The 22611-nt window shown below is 42.5% G+C and overlaps 1 protein-coding gene across 1 annotated transcript in view; it reads left to right on the plus strand.

The window, feature by feature from the left end:
• The window catches only part of SHISA6 (shisa family member 6), a 530517-nt gene that overhangs the window by 15907 nt on the left and 491999 nt on the right, over positions 1-22611 (plus strand). Inside the window, exon 4 of the mRNA XM_007948061.2 lies at positions 15167-15327. Coding sequence (XP_007946252.1) covers positions 15167-15327 — 161 coding nt within the window. The remainder of the gene's footprint in view (positions 1-15166; positions 15328-22611) is intronic.

Consider the following 22611-nt stretch of genomic DNA (forward strand, 5'->3'; position numbering starts at 1 on the left):
GCTCATAAATCACTGGCCTGACACCACTGTTAGGATTGAAGAGACAGCATCACACCTGTTGTGGGACATGACCACATGACTTAGGGAGCCTCCTGCCTTTTAGGAAAGGGACTTTGACCTTCCTCACTTTACCCGCTTATGTGGCTCTAGATCAGAATCTGCCAAAGCCTCTCTTGTCTTACTTTTGGAGGCTGTTATCCATTTGACTTTCCTTAGAGCATTTCCTGGGAGCTGAGATGGAAGTAGGGTAATCCAACCTGCTGTCACTTTCTGCCTCCACAACCTTGGGCTCCACAGGTCAGTCTTCCAGGCTGTGAGGTGGTAGATATGAAGTTGTGGAAGTGTGTTCTTCTCTGGCCCATTCTGATCTCAGCATGTTGGAAGGTTCCAGAAAATAGAATTCATACCAGTACTAAAAAGTACAGCAACCCTGGGAAATGGAAGAAAGTGTATCTTCCTTACACACCCCAAATGTGAATGGCATCTTTACATGGCCTCAGAAGAATGCTTGTGTTTAAATCTTCAACTCATAGGCTCTTGTGGTTGACAGGAACTTAAGAGACTTTTAAGTACCTTTCCCTCTAGAAGTCATCTCCTGCTCCTGTCATGCACAGCAATTGGTCAGTCATGCATCCAGGGCCAAGGTTCCCCTACACCTAGAGGCTGACTATTCTATTGTTGTTGTTGTTATGTGCCATCGAGTCAGCCCTGACTCATAGCGACCCCTCCTTGGGTTTCCAAGGCAGTATCACTACGGAAGTAGGATTGCCCAACCTTCCTTCCGAGGAGTGGCTGGTGGGTTTGAACCGCCAGCCTTCTGGTTAGCAGTCAAGTGCCTTAGCCACTATGCTACCAGAGCTCCTGACTATTCTATTATGAGAGTGCAATTCTAGCTAATTTTTCATGAAAAGCTAAAATTGACATCCTTGGCTTGAGGTCAGAGTCCTGGGTGGCCCAGATAGTTAAGTCCTTGACTATTAGGTAAAAGGTTGGTGGTTCAAACCCACCTACAGGTGCCTCAGAAGAAAGGCCTCAAGTGATCTGCTCCTGAAAGGTCATAGCTATGAAAACCCTGTAGATCTAATGTGCAACACATGAGGTCACTAAAGATTGGAATCAACTTGATGGCAGCTGATACTGGTTTTAGCTTGAGATCTGGCCACCATAATATTGCAGAGGGAATATACCATTTCTTCCACAAGATAGTAAGACATCTTCTCTTTGAAGATGGTCATCAAGGCCCTTTCAATCTTCTCTTGTAAATAAACATCTTAAGTTATATGTCTTTTCCTCCTGGGACATGGTTTCAAGTCTTTATGTAGAGGTTATCCACATAGAAATGGAGTTATATTCTATAGGAAACTCGAAATTACATACCAAGGGCAGCATGTCAGTCTCAGTAATGCAGACCCAAGCTGAAGATAGGCAGATTTCTTTTGGGAAATGGGTTGGACTCCAGCCCTAGTCAGAAGATTTGCTTTGTGGCAAGCATGCACTTCCCTCACCATGATGTCAAAGGGCAGGAGTATTTGTCTGTTTTTTTTTTCACTCCTCTATCTGCAGTGCTTAGAGCAGTATGTGGCACAAAGCAGGTGCTCAATAAATATACTTGAATTAATAGATTTGGTTTTTGGGTTATTACGTGGCTAACCATGTGGCTGTGCTAACAAATCTTGGTAGCATTTTTGCTCCCCACCTTCCAAATAGTAGCTGCACTTTACAGATTTTTGATTAATTCTCAGATAAACCACCTAAATTGTTTCTGAAAGTCTAGATTTGGGATAGATCCTCTCAAATTTCCCAGGCCTGGGTACATTTCCATGTGCTTCAGGAAGAATGAAAGTAGAGAGGATTTGGGGTGATCTTTTTACATACCCCACTGTCCATTGGATGCATTGGTGTGAAGGTACTTGAGCTTCAAAATGACAATGATGCTTATAATTAACTTCAAGAAAGACAAGAGGGAAAGAGGAAGGGAGGAAGGGAGAAATAAGGAGGTAAGGGGCAGGGTGAAGAAAAGGGGAAGGAAGAAGAAAGAAGAAAGAAGAAAAAAAAATAACTGGTTTCTTTGATGAAAACATTGTCCTGAGCAGTTTGGCCCTTCTACACTCCAGCAGAATCCTGATTTAATTTGCTCATGATGTGAATCCTTTTCCTTTTCAGCAGTCTTCATCTCATGGCTTCCTTGCATGCTTGTGGAAACACAGTCGGTGATGGCCTGGCAGAAAGGAACAAACAGACACTTCTTTGCATTTGGCTCTCAAAGTCCAAGTTCAAGGTCTAGTGGGAAGTGCTATGTGACTGACCATATGTTAGCTTTATCATTAGGCCTGAGAGGCAAATGTAGGATGTGGGTGGTCCCTTCCAGAATGGCCGGTGGCCGCAGCTGTGCCTTGTGTGTCACTCTCCACACCAAGAGTCTTGCCCATCTGGTATTACTGATTCAGTCTTTTAGGACTGTGCTTTTAAAGTACCTGTTGTCCTTGTTGTGACCATATAGAAAGGAGCTCTGGTGGCATAGTGCCTATGACATTTGACTGCTAACCAGAAGGCAGACAGTTCTAACCCACCAGCCACTCCTCAGAAGAAAGATTGGGCAATCTACTTCCATAGAGATACCTCCTCAGAAATCCAAGGAGGGGTCGCTATGAGTTGGAATCGACTCGATGGCAGTGAGTTGTGTGTGTGTGTGTGTGTAGCTACTGGGAGGTTGCATTTGGATTGATTTATTAATCAAGTATTTATACAATGCTTACTGGGTACCAGGCTCTGTTCTAAGTGCTTTACAAATATTAGCTCATTTAATCTTCTTAATAACCCGAAGAGGTAGGTATTATTTTTGGCCTTAATTTTGTAATGAAGAAACAGAACCACAGGGTACTTAGGTAGCTAGCTAACGATCAACAGCATAGTAAGTGACCAACATGCCAACCCAAGTTATCTGGCTCCAGAACCCCTATGCTGAGCCATTTGGCTACTCTGCCTTCATTTGATCTCAACTGTAGAGTTAGGCCTATGCTCATAACAAAGAAAACAACAATAGCTACAGCAGAATCAGGTTAATACCTTGTATACACGTGTCAAAGTGGTGAAACCATTTGGCTGTTAACCAAAAGGTCAGCAGTTTGAACCCACCAGCTGCTCCATGAGAGAAAAATGAGGTAGTCTGCTTCCATAAAGATTTACAGCCTTGCAAACTCTATGGGGCAGTTCTACTTTGTCTTGAAAGGTCACTATGAGTCAACTTGGTGGCAGTGGGTTTGGTTTTTGGGTTATTATCTGGCTAACTATGTGGCTGTGCTAACAAATCTTGGTAGCATTTTTGTTTCTCACCTTCTAAATAATAGCTGCACTTTACAGATTTTTGATTAATTCTCAGATAAATCATCTAAATTGTTTCTGAAAATCTAGACTTAGGATAGATGCTTTCAAATTTCCCAGGCTTGGGTACTTTCCATGTGATTTGGGAGGTAAGTAATGGAGTGTACGGAGAAGGTGCTGTAAGGAAGGAAATAGGGTCCCAGAGGATGCTTGCCCCAGCATGCACCTACTCTCTAGCTAGTTCGTAGCTGGCCTTCTTGCCCACAGCCCAGGACAGACACTCATCCGGACTCAGTGACTTGCTCGGCCTGACTGGAAAATAAAGCAGGCGGGCTGAGCCTTGCCTTGCTGAATCCTGCGATGTTTATTGGCCATGGTGAATTCCAATTGTGCTGAGGACAACTCAGACCTGCAGTACAGCTCCATGCAGATGCACAGACATTGTTAACACAACAAATGAGATCTCCACTTCCATTCTGTGCCTCCGTATGAGGAGAGTAGGCTTGTGCACACACAAAGCCAGCAGCTGTGTTTTCCAAGTGGACTGAGAGCAAACCAGGAATAGGGGGAACTAAATTAAGCCATTCTACTTAGCCTGTGTTTATTAAAAATATATTCATTTTGGTTGTCCTGAGTGCATATTTCAGAGAATAAAAGCCCCCTGACTGCCCAGCAGAGAAGCAATTAGACAGAGGTTAAAGAGGACACAGATTATTTCAAAGTTGTCAATGTCAAGTACATGCTCACTTATCCTGGACTCAATCAAACAAAATCCTTTATTTAACTGGAATAGAATGTATGTACTCTGCTTTGAGGAATAGGCACAAGAAGCAGCTACAAGAGATTTAAAGGAAGAAAAGACAAAACATAAAACTTCCCTGTGTGTCCTATGGGTTTTATATGACTAGTCCAATAGTCTGTCTGCATTTTACTTAGCTTTCTCTATGAAGAGGACTAAAGATTAGACTGATGGTTCTCTTGCAGAAGAACCTTGAATTCTTAAAATAAAACAAAATAAGAATAAATTTTATTCCATATACACTACTTAATTGGGCAGGAATACTTTTAGAAAATTCTTCAAAACAAGAGCATTCTCATCAGTCCTTAGGAATAAAAACACATTAACCAGAATAGCTCACTCATGGAATAGTTCATCTACTTGGCCTTTTATCCTACTTATCCTATCCACCAGCATCAATTTCTCCTACAGTCCCCAGTAAGAGAAAGGAGATGATTAGAGGTTGAAACTCCCCTTTTGCTTTTCTCTTGGCACAGAACAATGTACTGAATTATCGTTGAGCTTATTTTCTCCCTTCTGCGGTGGTTACGCAGCTCAGAAATCTGGGAGCATGGCAGGTATGGTGGAGGTAGAATGCTCGTTTCCATTAGCTCCGCTTCAGTGAGAAGTGGTATGCATGGCTCCACATGGAAAGCATATGAACTAAAATAAAAAAGATTTACCAAAAGAACTAAGTGCCCTGAGGATCTTGACTTAATTTTGGGAGGCCTAGTTTTTGCCACAATTTACTTCTAAAAAATCAGCCATTGAAAACTCTCCGGAGCCAAGTTCTCAGACATATTGAGATGCCATGAGTCAGAATTGACTGGACAGTTTTTTTTTTTTTTTTTTAAGTTTAATCTTACCATCTGCTCAGTGAGAGACTATTGGGACCAAAAATGCCGAGTTTGTTTATTTGGTCTGCTTTTGTTATGTTCATTTTCAAACTTGGAAGCTCTATAAAGTCCAGGGCTTCCTGGGTCAAGGGAAAGAGCTTGGTAGAGCAGGGCTCTGGTTTCTTACTCTGTCTTAGGGCAGTGGTCTGGTGAAGTATATGGGCGCTTCACTCAAGATTTCATATGACAAAAAGGTTTGGCTGCTAAAACAATTTAAAATGTTTCAAAGCCATTGATGTTGATGATTTACTAAGGGCAATGGGTCTGGGTAGTAGATTTTACCATTAAAATCTTACATTCAGAGACCATTGCCAGGGACACAGTAGGTGAAAAACAGATGTTGCATACGTGGATGGATGGTTAGATGGATGGATTGATAATTCAGTGGTATAAATTCCAGCCTCTGTAGTTTGACCTACTTGTGTTTGCAGTCTGAATTGACCACTTACTAGCTGTGTGACCTTGGACAAGTTATTTAACCTCTCAAAGTCTTAGTTTTCTCTTCAGTTAAATGGTGTTACTGATAGAACTACCATGTGAGATTGTACTGAGAATTATATGATACAGTGCATGCAGCAATTTAGTGCAGTGTCTGGCATATAGTAATCAGTCAGTAAATGATAGCCTTTAAATCCACTCCTCAGAAGGAAGATGGGGCAATCTACTTCCGTAGTGATACTGCCTCGGAAACCCAAGGAGGGGTCACTATGAGTTGGGTCCAACTCGATGGCACACAACAACAACAACAATTTCCCAAGCAGGTTAATAATAGAGTTTTGGTCCTCTAGTGCTGCTGTAACAGACATACCACAAATGGATGGCTTTAACAAATAGGGATTTATTCTCTTAAAGTTTAGGAGGCTAGAATTCTGAGTGCAAAGTGCCAGCTCTAGGGGCTGGGGGAAAGCCCCTCAACCTTGGACTTCAGCTCTGCTTCTTGCTCCCAGCCCACTGAAGCTGGAGGCTTCTCTTAACTCAGGCAGCTGATGGCTCCTTAGGCTGTAAACCCAAGGTCAACAAATAAAATGGCAGAGTCTCAGGTAAGCAAACAACATGGCAGGCCACTAGTTCAAGTCCAGGATAGTCTCAAGATTGGCAGGAAACATGGCAGGCTGATGAATGAAGACTTGGCTACATGCAGAGTCCAAGCAGTCCAAAAAGCTCAGAGACCTTTCTCAAAGTGTCGTCTTATATACAGGAAGCAGACCATATCCCTAAGGCAGCTACTCAGCTGCTCCAGTAGATTTCACCATGGAGTTGATTACCAGTCACATCATGGGGAATAACTACACCCAGCTGCCTAGCCACTCAAAACCAGGCCAACCAAGCTGAAACACAAGCTTAACTACCACAAATAGGAAGCAAAGTTATGAATGAGGTTTTATTTATTTTACTGTCATTCAGGGAGATCATTTGCCATTTTAAGAAAGATTCGTGTCTTGAATGCAGGTGGCAGCACGTCAAAATGTTTACCGGGCTTTGTCCCCACAGACTCCGAGATATGTAAGCACTTAGGGAAATGCAAACATAGTTTCATTTCCTTGGGGCCACTGACAACATTAACCATGGTTTTCTGCAAATAAATAATTGGTCTTGACCTGAATCACTCATTTACTAATTGTTCCTCCATGCCCAAATATTAACTGGCATCTGCTAAATTAGCAGACTCAGCTGGAAGAGCCAGGAGGACTCATTAATGCTGAGGATTCTGAAGAAAGTGAGATACAGTAAGTCCCTGGGTTATGAACATCTATCTGACTTAGGGACAACTGGTACTTGCCCTTTAATGCTATGTAAATTTGCCCTCACTTTGAAAAGACTGAGCCAACCCCCGCTCACAACGTCTTCATCACAATCACCAGCACTTGCTGCATGTACAGTTTTATATCACTGAAAAGATTTCAAGCCTTTTCTTGAACTAAAAACTCCCTGCCATCAAGTTGATTCTGACTCATATTTACCCTATTGGTCAGAGTAGAAATGCCCCAAAGGATTTCCAAGGCTTGTAAATCTTTAGGGAAGCAGACTGCCTCATCTTTCTTCTGCAGAGCGGCTGGTCAGTTTGAACTGCCGACCTTTTGGTTAGCAGCCCAATACTTTAACCACAGCACCACCAGAACTCCTTTCTTATGCTGAAGGAGGGTTGTATAAGAACTGTATGCACCTGTTCTGACTTACTTCCAAATTTGACTTTAAGACACACTTAGGAATAGATCTTGTTCATAACCTAGGTACTGCCAGTACATGTAAGAGACAGTCCCAGGGAACAGAACGAGTCCCAGGCTCAAGCCAGAAGCCCTGCATTGAAATTTCTGTTCCATCGTGTTCTAGTCCTATAATTAGTCTGAGCCTCAGTTTCTTTTAAGAACTGGGATGATAATAGCTGTGTAGGTGATAGGGTTAGCATTGGAATCGCATAGGATAAGGCAGTGAACACATTAGAAATTAAGTGCTATATAAATGTGAAGTGGGTAGTAGGATTCCACTTACCCAGATGATTAATATTCATACACCAATATGAAGAAAATGAAAATTTCCTGGCCTGAATGATCAGAGTGGCTGTTTTTCCTGATGATATTTGATGCCCAATTAATTTACTCTCCATTGCTAGACCCATATCCACCAAAGCCAAGGAATCCATGTACAGAAGGGAGAAGCAAGTGAAGCAAGGCAATTATCCAGGTAATTCAGAGAATATTCTTTTGTTTGCTGTCTCCAGATATTGCAGAAGAAGTGGTTCTAGGGGACTGGAATGAGTAGGGCAGTTAGTGTGATTCTTCACTTCAGCCTCCTCAATGAGACACATCTATAGCCATGATAAGGAGCCATGGTAAGGAGCCCTGGAAGCACAATGGTTAAAGTGATTGGATGCTAACCAAAAGGTCAGCAGTTCAAACCCACCAGCCACTCTGTAGGAGAAAAGACTTAGCGATCTGTTCCATAAAAATTATAGCCTAGGAAATCCTATGGAACAGTTCTACTTTGTCCTATAGGCTCACATGTGTTGGAATTGACTGAGGGCACACAATAATCACAAAGCCATGGTGGGGCAGTGGTGATTTAGTGGTAGAATTCTTGCCTCCCTTGTGGAGACCTGGGTTATGTTCCTGGTCAACACTTCATGTGTAGCTGTGACCTGCCTCTCATTGGAAGCTTGATGCAGAATGTTTAAGTGGCGCTTCCAAATGAAGCTAGACTAGGAAAGACCTGGTGATCTACTTCTGACAATCTAAGGAAAACCCCATGGATCAATCTGCAACCAAATGCTGTCTGGTTGTGTATGCTTGGGGACCAACTCAGCAGTACCTAAGAACAACAACATAGTCGTGGTGGGAGGGCAAGGGCCCTGTGCAGGCAGGGCCCTGCCTCTCTTTCCCTCCCAGCCCTCTATCACTTGCCTGTTTCTGTCTCACTCACCATCTCTCTTCTTCTGACCCTCCAGCCCTCTGACTGTCACCATCTGACCCTTGACCTTCTCTGCCTATCTCTGGCCTGGTGAATTGCTTCCTGTGTCTGAATTTCTTTGACTCTTCTGTATCTCATTTTCTTTTTCTTTCTACTTCTTAATCTCTGGGGCAGTCTTCATCTCGGTCCCTCTCATTCTGTCTCTCTTTTCTGTCTCCCTTTCTGTGTCCGTCTGCTTCTCTCCTCCTTTCTTGCTGTCTCCTCTTATTCTCTCTCACTTTCTTTTGCTGTCTCCTCTTATTCTCTCTCACTTTCTTTCCATCTGTTTGATTATATCTCATTTTCTATCTCTCTACACCTTTTTCCTTTCCATCTCTTTGTCACTCTGTCTCTCCCTTCCTTTCTCTGCATTTGTCTCTGTCCCACTGCCCCTTCTCTCAGACCTTGGAAGCTTCTGTCCACTCTTACTCCTTCCCTGTTCCTCAGTGACCAATTTTTTTTTTTCCCGCAATTAGAAAGTAGCTCAGGCCTTAACCCATTTCCTCCAGCGACCAAATTAATTAGGTGAGACAGGGATCGCACATTCAGAATTAGGATAATATTTATCAGGCACCCTGGAGAGAAGGGAATAGAAGATGGAGAGGAACAGGAGCAAGGAGGGAGGTCACAGAGATGGGGGAGGGGAGTGCCTATTGTGAGGAGAGGCAGTTGGCAGAGAGAAATGCTCCTGATGGCACACACTCTGAGAAGTAGAGCTGTTTTTCTTGTTGGCACTGGACCCATGTTGGTGAATGATGTTCAAGAGTCAGGAAAACCCACTGGCTGGGTAGCTGGGAGCATTGCCCTAAGTACCATTGAGACAAGACATGGCAGAGTCCTTGTCCACGAATAGCTTTATATTCAGCCCCCTCAGAAACACCTCCTAGTCTAGCACCTCCCTCCCCTTGGGCTGTGTTGCCCAGCTCAGCTGTCCCCACAGGCACCCAAAGGCCCTGTTGAAAGAGGATTCAGCATGCTTGCTTCTTTCCTCATGATTGAGAGATGTTGTTGTTGTTGTTATGTGCCATTGAGTGCAATCCAACTCAGTGACCCCTCCTTTGGTTTCCGAGGCAGTATCATTACGGAAGTAGATCGCCCCATCTTCCTTCCAAGGATATTGAGGCTACAGTGGTTCAGTTCTGGAATCCTTGCCTTCCATGCAGGAGAGTCCTTGTCATTGTACTTTGAATGTAGCCACCACCTATCTCTCAGTGGAGCCTTGCATGTTGCTATGATGATGAATAGTTTCAGTGTGTCTTCCAGATTAAGACAGATTAGGAAGAAAGGCTTGGAGATCTGCTTCTGAAAACCCTATAGATCACAGCAGTCCGAGCTGATCCTGGAGATGGTTCAGGACTGGGCAGTGTGTAGCACTGTGCATGAGGTCGCTATGAGTCGGGGGTTGATAGGATGGCACCTAACAGCAACAAGAAGTCTAGCTTTAGCCTAGAATTAAAACTTACTACAAGTTTCAGGGGAGCTCTGGTAGCGTAGTGCCTAAGGCACTTGACTGCTAACCAGAAGGCTGGCAGTTCAAACCCACTCCTCGGAAGGAAGATGGGGCAGTCTACTTCCGTAGTGATAACTGCCTCAGAAACCCAAGGAGGGGTCGCTATGAGTCGGGTCCGACTCAACTGCATATAACAACAACAACAACAACACAAGTTGCAAGGCAGAACCAAGCACATGCTTGATGTGGCTGTCCAGCTTTCACTTCTCACCCCTCTGTCTACAGAGCCTGCAGGGGTCTCAAGAGGTGGGCTTCAGGAATGCTAGAATAGGATGAGTCTTCCCATTCTGGAAAATCTGTTTTCCATTTGACCTTTCTTGGCGAATGAGCCCCTGTGCTAATCTAGTCCGGAATTACCATTCAACTGTGCATGCAGACAAAAATGTTGCTAGACAGAAAGCCCCGCAAAGGCAATCTTTTGGGGCAATCATCATTCCTTACTTCATTTACCCTGTGCTGGACCACATGCAGAGATGTGACCTTTTGACTGAGATGGGCAAGGCCCCATTCCTACGGACCTCATTTTAGTGACTCCTGCCCCACTGTGTGCCCAGAGCTGAACCCAATGTTAGACTGCACAGATGGCTCAACCCATTTTTGAGTCGTATTGCATAGAGATGAATTAAACCTTCACTTCACCTCCTGCTATGTGGATGTATACCAAAGCTTCTCAAATTTGGCTCTATCGACCTTTTGGACCAGATGATTCTTTGTTGGAAGAAGCAGCTGCTGTTTGTATTGTAGGGCACTTAGCACCTTCCCTGATCTCTGCCCACAAGCCACTAGTAGCACTCCTTCTCCCCAGTTGAGACAAGATGTCTACAGACACTGCCAAATATCCCCTGGGCAGAAATACCACCCCCAGGTGAGAACTACAAATGTAGAGTCAGCACAGCAATGGGTTTAACTGCATGACTCTGTGCTCCCTCGTGGGTACCAGCCAGGCAGGGGTCTTATACAAGTTTTGGAAGCAACACTGGAGGATGTAACTTCTTTTGAAAGACAAACCAACAGCCTTATTGAAATGCAATTCACATTCCATAAACTTCATTCTTAAATTTTAATCTCCAATTCAGTGATTTTTGAAACATATTTACAGAGTTGTACAACTATCACCAGTATTTAATATTAGAACATTTTCATCTGCCCCCCCCCCCCAAATACCATACCCATTAGCATTCACTGCCTATGCCATTCTCTCTCTAGCTACTGATGAAAACTAATCTATTTTCTGTCTCTAAGGATTTGCTTGTTCTAACTATCCCATATAAATGGCATCAAATACTACATGGCATTTTGTATGTGGCTTCGTTGATTAAGCTTGATATTATCAAGGTTCACCTGTATGGTAGCATGTTTCAGTACCTCATTCCATTTTATGGATAAACAACACTCCATTGTATATCCATGCTGTGTGTTGCTGTTGTATGCCGACGAGTCAGACCTGACTCATAGCGACCCCTCCTTGGGTTTCCGAGGCAGTATCACTATGGAAGTAGATTGTCCCATCTTCCTTCGGAGGAGTGGCTGGTGGGTTTGAACTGCCAGCCTTCTGGTTAGCAGTCAAGTGCCTTAGGTACTACGCCACCAGAGCTCCCTTGTATATCCATACCACATCTTTATGCATTTACTAATGAACATTTTTTTTTTCTTATCTCTTTGGGCTGTAATGAATAATGATGCTTGAACCTTCCTTCAGTTTTGTGGAGATACATGTTTTCAGTTGTCTTGGGTGTATACAGAGGAATGGAGTTGCTAGAGCATATTGTTTAAATTTTTGAGAAACCACCAGATTTTTCTCCAAAGAAGATGCATCATTTTACATTCTCACTAACAGTGTATGAGGGTTGTGGTTTCTCCACATCCTCACCAACACTTTATTATTATTTGTCTTTTTAATCATAGCCATCCTAGTGGGTGTGAAAGGAGCCCTGGTACAGTGGTTAAGCGGTTTAAGTGGTTGGCTGCTAACTGAAAGGTCTGTGGTTTGAACCTACCAGCCATTCCACGGGAGAAAGAGGTGGCAGTCTGCTTCTGTAAAGATTCATAGCCTTAGAAACCCTATGGGACAGTTTTACTCTGTCCTTCAGGGTTGCTATTAGCTTTAATTGACCTGACTGCAAAAGTTTTTTTTTTTTTTTTTTTTTTTAATGACTATGAAGTGATATTTCATTGTGATTTTAATTTGCATTTGCCTGTTGACTAAGGATGCTGAGGTACTTTTCATGTGCTTGTTGGCTATTTGTAGATCTTGGAGAAATATTTATTCAAATCCTTTGTCCTTTTTAAAATTGGGCTATTTAAATGCAACTGTTGAGTTGTATATATATTCTTGTATTATATATTCTTGATACAAGTCCTTATCAGATATAGAATCATATTGTTTCCCATTCTGTGAGTTGTCTTTTTTCACTTTCTTGCCGTTGTCCTTTGAAGCACAAAAATTTTTAATTTCATGAGGTCCAATTTATCTATTTTTCTTTTGTTGCTTGTGCTTTTGGTGTCATAGCTAAGAAACCATTGCCAAATCCAAGGTATATTTTCTTCTAAGAGCTTTGTAAGTTTAGCTCTTATATTAAAGTTTGATCTCTTTTGGATTAATTTTTACATATCATATGAGAGAGGAGGATTTGCTTTCATTCTTTTTTAAGTGGCCATCCGGTTGTCCCAGCACCGTATCTTGAAAAGACCATTCATTCCCCACTGAATCATTTTGGCACCCTGTTGAAAACCAGTTTACCATAAATGTAAGGATTTATTTCTGGATTTTCAGTTTTATTCCATAGCTCACTGTTTTTCTTACCATAGAAATATCATAGAAAGTATCTTTGATAACTAGAGTGGTGATAGAAGGCCACTTGCATGGATGTTTGGTATATATTTTATATATAAAGTTACCCAAATTTAGAATTAGAAGGAGTCTTATAGGTCACCTTAGCTTTAACCTTTTGTTTTGCCTTGGGAAAAAACATACAATTAAATGTCCATTTTAGAGGTTAACAAACCTGCCCAAGATTTAAAGGCTAGTTAGTGGCAGAGCTGGGATTAGAACCCAAATCCTTTAATTTTTTTAGGGTCATATTTCTGTTTATTCCCAAGTCCTGGAGCTCAGGCATCTGGCACAGCCCTCAAGTCTGCTCTGGTTTCCTTTACTGAGCCTGTGAGAATCTGCGTTCTCCTTGAGCAACGTAGCCTGCAGAAGTGACTGGGGATAGTGATGTGTGCTTGTACTTTCTTTTACACAGCTGAGAAAGAAAAGACAGAGAGAGCAAAGCATTTGGAAAATCTGAAATTGCTATATAAATGCCACTAAATGATAAGATTGCCAGCCTGATGCTCTTCTCTTAGGAAGGTTCAGCATGTCAGAGGCGGCATAATGGAAGGAAACAATTCACTCCTCAGACATGTTTTTAAACTGCTGTGGTCTTCACTTTCCAAGGAGGCAGAGTGCAGAGAGCTTGACTCCAATGTTCCTTGGGGCTGCATTGAGCACAGTACAAGGTCTCAGGTGGGCCAGGGTGGCTCAGGGAGGCCCAGGGTGTGGAGCCTTGTCTATCCCTCAGAAAAACTCCTTGAGTAGATGGGAGAGTCCTTGTTCTGCTCTTGCAAAAGTGTCACTTTCAGAACCTGGTTGCCCTGTGAGATCCAGAGAGGACCTGGACCTGAAATTACAACTACCAGGCAGTGGCTTCTTGTGGCTTGTCCACAGTGCTCTTTGACTCCTTAGAGCATTTCTCTGTCTTTTTCATTGACAGTGGTTGTCTTAATGTTACATACTCACAGAGGGTGACCTGCTTGAAACCAGTGAGAAGGGATTTCCCTTACATTATGAGCCCCTAGATGGCAAGAGGAGCTCTGGTGGCATAGTGGTTAAAGCAATTGGCTGCTAACCAAAAGCTAAGCAGTTAGAACCCAGTAGCCACCCTGTGGGAGAAAGATGAGGTGGTCTGCTTCTGTAAAGATTTATACCCTTGGAAACCCTATGGGACAGTTCTCCTCTGTCCTGTAGGGTTGTTGTGAGTCAGAATTGATTCAATAGCAGTGGGTTTGGTTTTTTGGTTTAGATGGCAAGAATTAAGCATTGGTGGCCCAATGATAGAATTCTCACCTTCCATGTGAGAGATACAGGTTCAGTTCCTGGCCAGTGCACATAATGCACTGCCACCACCTGTCTGTCAGTGGAGATTTACGTGTTGTTATGATGCTAAACAGGTTTCAGCAGAGCTCCCAGACTAAGACAACTAGTGATCTACATCTGAAAATCAGTACATGAAAACCCTATGGAGCAGAATGGCCATATCCTAAACAGATCATGGGCATGGTGTGGAATTGGTCAGCTTTTTGTTATGTTATGCATGTGGTCACCATGAGTTGGCAGCCAACAATAGATGGCAAGAACTGTGTCCTATTTACCTCTGTATCTGCAATGTCTGATGTATACTGAGTACTTAGTAAATGTAAATTTGGTTGTTGGAGCTAGATGTTGAGTGAATAAATACCTTTGTCCGAATAACTGAGTTTCTTAAAGAGGTTGTAGGCCTTTCCAGCTACAGGTAAGTTTCTATGTCTTTCTTTTTGTCTTTGTTTTTCTCTGTGTTTGTAATTGTTACCATGTTTAACCTCCAGTTGCATTCTGCATTATCCATGTGTTCAAATATTTATCTTTTCATCCATACATCCTATCTTTGCAGCTAAATCACACCTTTCTTTAATGACAAGAGCTGTGTATTGTACTTATTTGTATCACCAGTATCTTGTCTGTGCTATTCAGTGTATTTTTTTTTTTTTTTTTATGGGGCTGCTGGGCTCCTGATATTAGTAACTAGTTGCTGAACTTGAGGCCACCTATGTCAGCCTTTCCCTGAGTGATATTCCATTGGCCAGCTACTGTAGATATCTGCCTGGCTTAGATGTGTATTTAGGGAATCAGTATTTTGAAAGTGCCCAGAGCTCATTGTTGTGAACTGAATTAAAGAGAGGAAATAAACCATAATTGCAGTCTTTTTGTGCCCATACCCTCAGGCATGACAACCTCTCCCCTGTGTTCCCACTGAGACAGCACCAGATGAAGTTGTGACTATTGAGAACTGAATGCCGTGCCTCTGACTTCTTCCTTTGCTTCAGTAAATCAAAGGTCCTCTAAAAGTGAGCTGCTCCCTTTATGGCTGCACACACCTGCTTAGGGAATCTCACTGTTTGATCTCCTCCTTGTTGTAGGGCTCTGGCTGACATCTTAAGGCAACAAGGACCAATCCCCATAGCACACTGTGAAAGAGAAACTATCTCGGCTATCGATACCTCTCCCAAAGAGAACACGCCAGTCAGATCATCCTCCAAAAACCACTACACCCCTGTGCGTACGGCCAAGCAGACTCCAGGTAAGCAAGAGCTGATCACCTTGCATCTTTCCTCAGGCCAATGAGAGATTTCGGTGATGTTTCTGCTCCAGTGGGGCAGGTCATGGAGCCCTGTGCAGTGAGAGACTTCCTGATTGCAGACAGGCTTGTAACAGGGCCTGGGGGCTGTCCTTCCCCCGAGGAAGTGTTCTGAATGGGGGAGACTATAGCCTGTCATAGTCTGGACTTGCTGAGGGCTGATGAGTTAGGGCATCTGTGATTTAGTGTGTGAGTGAGTGATGTGATTCTCTTACCTAAAAGGAGCTTGCAGCAGCCATGATAGAATGAAGTTATTACTGTTCTACCCATATAGTGAAAAGAATCAGATCAGCTAACTCGTAACTGGTTGCCATCAAGTCAATTCTGACTCAGTGGCAACCCATGTGTTTAGATTGCCTAGAATGCTAAATAGTGAAAAAAACCTTACTGCTCAACTATTAAAATCTCAAGGAGCACTCACTGGGGGTAGGAATTATGTCTGTATTTTAGGGTGCCCTTTCCTGTGTTCTGTTGATTCCCTGGATACATGATGAGTTGCCTTCAAATAATAGTATAGATTCTTTTTGTTTCCTTGATTATTACATAATCTTATGAAGTAATCTGGGCAGGGTTTCTTTTCCTCGTCTTACAGAAAAAAAGTCACAAGGAAATTAAGTGACTTGATCAAGGTCACTAAAGTATTAATAATAAAAATGTTAGTAAAAACAGTAATATAACCCCGCATTTATTGGGCTGTTAATCTCTGGCAAGCATTTTGCTGAGCATGTTATATGTGTTTTCTTAATTATTCTTCACAACAATCTTAAATGTACTTACATTACCCCCATTTTATGTGAAGGTAAAATAATTTTTCCAAGGTCATGCAGTAAGGTAAGAGACAGCCAGTATTCAAAGCAAGGTAGATAATTAATAACAGTCTGCATTAGAAACCCCGCATATTCTAACCTAGTTGGAGACATGAATCCATATCATCTGAGTGGACAGTTGTAACAAGTGCAGCTTGGAAAGTCATTTCTCATTGTTAGTGTTACTGGGCAGCCTAGTACTGACCCTGGCCTCAGACACAGCTTCTGTTTTGATGTTTGGATCTGAAATGATCACATCGATCACCTTACATTTTTTTTATAAAGGTAGGCTACTCTGGTGGCATAGTGGTTAAGGCATTTGGCCGTTAACCAAAGGGTTGGGGTTCAAATCCACTAACTGCTCTCTGGAAGAAAGGTGGGTCTGCTTCTGTAAAGATTTATAGCCTTGGAAACCCAGTGGGGGTCGCTATGAGTTGTAATTGACTCCACAGCTGTTATTGTTCTTATGTGCTGTCCAATTGGACCCAACTCATAGCAACCCCTACTTGGGTTTCTGAGGCAGTGTTACTATGGAAGTAGATTGCCCCATCTTCCTTCCAAGGAGTGGCTGGTGGGTTTGAACCGCCAGTCTTCTGATTAGTAATCAAGTGCCTTAGGCACTATGCTGCCAGAGCTCCCGACTCCATGGCAGTGGGCCTTTTTTAAAAAATATGATCTGAATTAATCCTGCAATAAAGATATACAACCACTAGGTGTCAGGAGGTGCATTTAAAATCCAAGACCAAAGCAAAAGTGCCATTTAAATCAGTTTTATTGGTGGTATAGTGCCTAAGGCATTTGACTGATAACCAGAAGGCTGGCAGTTGAAACCCACCAGCCACTCCTCAGAAGGCAGATTGGGCAATGTACTTCTGTAAAGATGCCACCTCTGAAACCCAAGGAGGGGTCATTATGAGTCAGAACTGACTCAACAGCAGTGAGTTTGGTTTTGGTTTGGTTTTTAATTTTCTTAAATGTTTTAAGTCAAAAACCACATATTTGCCTTTAAGACAAATAGATTGAAATCTTTTAAGAAAGGACTTCTATCCTCAAAAATGTTGTTGCTTGCGTCAAGTCCATTCTGACTTACAGCATCCCCATATGACAGAGTAGAACGGCACCATAGTTCTGCAGGCTATAATCTTTACAGGAGCAGATGGCAAAGTCTTTTCTACTGCAGAAGCCCCTGGTGGATTTGAACTGCTGACCTTTTGGTGAGCAGCTAAGTGCTTAACCATTGTGCAGTCAGGCCTCCTTTCCTCAAAGATATATATAGATATATCCATCCAACATTTTGCGTATAATTTAAAATAAATATGAGGTGTCTGTTTTAAATAGTCTAAGATGCATTTTCAGCATTAGTAGCATCATAGATCCTTAAAATGTTAGCAAAAGCATCTAGACCAGTGATTATTTACCTAGCTGCACATTGAGTCACATGAGCAGCTCTTAAAAATGATGATTCCTGAGCACACGAATTAAACAGAATTTCCAGGGTACCAGCATCAGTATTTTAAAAAATCTCTCCAATGTGATCACGCAACCAGAAGAAGACTGACTGAACCATATGGATTCTTTCATTTTATGATTGAGGACACCAAGAGCCTACACTGTAGTTCTCAAGTTTTGCTGCACATTGGAATCACCTGGAAAGCTTTAAAAAGTAACAATGCCTGGGCCCCACACCCAGAGACTGTGATTTATAGGCAGTCCCTGAGTTACGAATGTGATCTGTTCCTGTGTCTTTAAGTCTGCAAGTGGAGTTTGTAGGTGAGTCAGAACAGGTGCATACAGTTCTTATTTAGCCTTACTCTGGTGCAAGAAAAGTCTTGATGACTTTTCCATGATGTAAAGCTGCACATGGAACAAGTGGAGGTGACTGTGATAAAGAATTTGTTGTGGGTAGGGGTTCATTTAAAACTTAGTGCAAGTTTACATAACATGAAAGGGCATGTATGAATTGGTCCTAGGTAAGTTAGAGGTGTAAGAAAGTTAGAGCTGCATCCCTGGGACTGCTGTAATTGATGTAAGCATGTGATCCGACCATTGGGAGGCAGTGTGTTTAAGTTTCTCAGGTGATTTTAATATAGAGCAAAGTTTGAGAATCACTGTGTGCTCGGGTTACCTAAAATCACTCCGACAAGAAGAATATACCACAAATGGGATGGCTTGAACAAACAGGAGTTTATTCTCTTACAATTTGGGAGGCTAGAAGTCCAAGTTCAAAGTGCTAGGCTCCAGGAGCTGTGTGAAAGCCCATCAACCCTGGGCTTCAGCTCTGCATCTTGCTCCTGGTCCACTGAAGCTAGAGGCATCTCTTCACTCAGGCAGCTACTGGCTGCTGAGGCAAACAATCCCAAGGTGACAAATAAAATGATACAGTCCCGATGTTACCAAACCACAAGATAGGCCATTAATTCAAGTCCATTGAAAGTCCCAAGATCAGCAGAGCATGGCTGGCTGCTGAACAATGACACGACTACATGCAGAGTTCAAGCGTGCTATAGGCAAGAGACCATTCCCAAGGCTCTTGCTTGTATATGGGAAGCAGGCGACATTCCCAAGGTGGCTACTCAGTTGCTTACAGTAGATTCTGCCATGGAGCTGATTACCAATCTCATCATGGGGAATACTACATCCAGCTGCCCACCCACTCAACCAGGCGGAGCCAAGTTGACAGACAAACTTAAGTACCACAGTGGGCTCTAGAAATTGCATAAAGAGGCATAGGATCATTCTAAGCAATCCTTGCTGTCTCGGATTTCAGTTTAATCTAAGTTGGTATTATCACTCCCAAGCCCACTACGACCCTACAGGACAGAGTAGAACTGCCCCATAGGGTTTCTAAGGCTGTAGATATTTACAGATTTACACTTTTCTACGACAAAGCAACTGGTGGGTTCATACCACCGACCTTTTGGTTATCAGCCAGATACTTTAAGTGTAACACCACTAGAGCTCCTGGTATTATGACTACCTTTATGTATTTTTTATTTCCCTGGATTTGGAATCAGCCTCCTCTAGAGCTTTGTCTGTGACTCTGGACCTTGAGCCATTTTAGCATCAAAAGCACCACTGGGACTTTATCCTTATCCCCCTTGGCTCCAGTTTTCTCTGCTTCACTCACAAGTGAACTTAAAATCACTGAGCCCAGACTAATTATGTGGACACTCTTGATTTGCCCTTAAACACTCTTCACTGGGCAGGAAGAGCTGTCATTTCTTCTGGTTTCTGTATACATCCTCTCTTCTCATAAGGTGAAAAAGAAAGCTTACTGTTAAATGATTCACATCCAAGTTTCAAGAAACCCCTCCCTGCATTTCTCAAGTTGGAACTCTCAATTTTTTTTTAGAGTCAACAGTTGTTTCCCTGGCCCAGAAAACATTCTCAATGGTGACATTTACATTTAAAAGCAATTTTATAACAAGCTGCAACTTCTACAGCTTATAACTGAAGAGCACTTTTCCAAATAGCTGGTATCCTTTGCCACAAAGTATTGCAATTCGAACAGAAATTTAAACGAAACTTTGGGTAGGTGTTTAAAGTAGAGATTTACTGTTATTTTTGCACTCATGAAATCAACAAATCACTGACTGTAAAAGTAAGATGGCAAGAGTCTTTCAGAAGAATGTGAAAGAAGGGATCCAGAAACACAAGGATGCATCACAGCATAGTGCTTTGCTGCTCAGAATGTGGTCCATGGGCCAGCAACATCCGCATCTCTGGGAGTTTGTTGGAAATGCAGAATGTCCATTAAATGGGGAAGAGATAGTCTCTTTCACAAATGTTGTTGTTGTTGTTGTTATGTGCCGTCGAGTCAGCCCTGACTCATAGCGACCCCTCCTTGGGTTTCCGAGGCAGTATCACTACGGAAGTAGGATTGCCCAACCTTCCTTCCGAGGAGTGGCTGGTGGGTTTGAACCGCCAGCCTTCTGGTTAGCAGTCAAGTGCCTTAGCCACCTAGCAAAATTGGTAATCCATTTGCAGAAAAATGAAACAAGATCCATACTTCACACCATATACAAAAACTAACTCTAGATGGATCAAAGACTTAAATATGAAACCTAAAACTATAAAGTTCATCAAGGAAAAAATAGGGGCAAATTTAGGGGCCCTAACTTATGGCATAAATAGACTATCAGGCATCACCCAAGAAGCACAAACAGCAGAAGATAAACTAGATAACTTGGACCTTCTAAAAATTAAATTTTTAATTGCTTCAAAAGACTTCTTGAAAAGAGTAAAAACCTACAGATTGGGGAAAAATATTGGGCAATGACATATTAGGCAAAGGACTTATCTCTAAAATTTATAGAAAACTCCAACACCTTAACAAAAAGACAATCCAATTAATAAATGAGCAGAAGACATGAATAGACACTTCACTGAAGAAGATATTCAAGCAGCCAACAAACATATGAAGAAATGTTCATGATCATTAGCCATTACCATGTAGAGAGATGCAAATCAAAACAACCATGAGACACCATCTCACCCCAGCACTAACAGCAAATTTCAAGACAGAAAATAGCAAAGGCTGCTGAGGATGTGGAGATTGGGACTCTTGTATACTGCTGGTGGGACTGTAAAATGATACAACCACTGTGGAAATCAGTATGACAGTTCCTTAAAAAGTTGGAATTAGAAATACCATTTGATCCAACAATCCCATTACTAGGTATATGTCCTAAAGAAGTGAGAGCAGGGCACAAACAGATGTATGCACACCCATATTCATTGGAGCGCTATTACAATAGCAAAGAGATGGAAGCAACCTAAGTGCCCATCAACAGCAGAATGGATAATCAAACTATGGTACTTACACATGATGGAGTACTATGCAACACTGAAGAATAATGTGGAATCTGTGAAACATGGCATAATATGGATGAACTTGGAAGACATTATGCTGAGTGAAAGAAGTCAGTCACCAAAACCCAAACCAAACTCACAGCCATCAAGTCAATTCTGACTCATAGTGACCCTCTTTGGGTTTCCAAGGCAGTAAGTCTTGGAAATTTGCCCAGTCTTCCTTCCACAGAGTGGCTGATGGGTTTGAACCACCAGTCTTCTGGTTAGCAGTCAAATGTCTTAGGCACTACGCCACTGGAGCTCCTTAAGTCAATCACAGAAGTACAAATATTGTACTATTTCCCTATTGTAAAAAGTCAAGGAAAAGTTTCTATGTGGAAGGAAGCTTTCTTTGTTGGTTACCAGGGATGGGAGGAGATGGGAGGGAACACTGCTGGACAGGTCGAGACAAGTATTGATTTGGATGAAACGTAGGGCAGTGTACCAAAAGTAAGTGATCAACACGGTAGCACTGAGGAAGAAAAAGACATAGAGAAGTACACGGGAGGTATAGACAAAAGGATGAATCCTTTTGCATGCACAGTACTGTGTTGTCAGTGATGGCAAGCATTGATCTACAGGTGGATAGAGGGGTGGTCTGGCTGAATGATCAGGCATGTTTAGGCAAGGGAGAGTGTGTACCTGACAATGTATAGGCTTGGCAGATGATGTTTTGACATGCGTATTTGTATGTGCTGTAAGAATGTCTGGGTATATATTAGAACTGATTAGGGGCAAGGTTGTGGTGGCTTCTTGGCCACAGCCAGCTACCCTGAGGAAGCAAGTAGTTGGACTGACCTATGAACTTGGGATCATGGTTGGAGGAGACATCAAACTCAATTGGCATAACATACTACACAAAAACATTGTTCTACATCCTACTTTGGTGAGTAGTGACTGGGGTCTTAAAAGTTTGCAAGCAGTCATCTAGATCCAATGATGGGTCTCTTCTAGTTTGGAGCAAGTAAGAGTGAAGAAAACCAAAGACACATGGAAATAATTAGTCCAACGGACTAGTAGACCATTTGATCCTCAGCCAATATGACCAAGAAGACCAGAAGAACGAGATGGTGCCCAGCTACTACTGTCAACTTCTCAAAAGGGGGGGATCAGTGCAAGAGATCTTGGATAGAGTGGGAGAACAATGTGGAACAAAATCAAAATCACAAAGAATGACCAAGTCCAACTTTTTAAGGAATTGTTATACTGATTTCCACAGTGGTTGTATCATTTTACAGTCCCACCAGAAGTGTAGAAGAATCCCAGTCTCCACATCCTCAGCAGCCTTCGCTATTTTCTGTCTTGAAATTTGTTGTTAATGCTGGGGTGAGATGGTGTCTCATGGTTTTGATTTGCATCTCTCTACATGGTAATGGGTAATGGCCTAATAGAGCCTGGTGAGACCTCCAAGACTATGGCCCCCAGTTACCCTTCAGGTCTGGAATTGAACTCACTCCTATGGTTTCAAAACAATAGAGAGGCATATGGGGTGAACATTTACATCAGATAGATACACTCCTTGGAGTGATAAATCGGAGAAAGAAGGGCAGTGCTTGCACAGGGAGATAGC

This window comes from Orycteropus afer, unplaced genomic scaffold (genome assembly GCF_000298275.1).
Source record: "Orycteropus afer afer isolate SDZICR_OR568_19922 unplaced genomic scaffold, OryAfe1.0 scaffold00199, whole genome shotgun sequence".
Lineage (NCBI taxonomy): Eukaryota > Metazoa > Chordata > Mammalia > Tubulidentata > Orycteropodidae > Orycteropus > Orycteropus afer.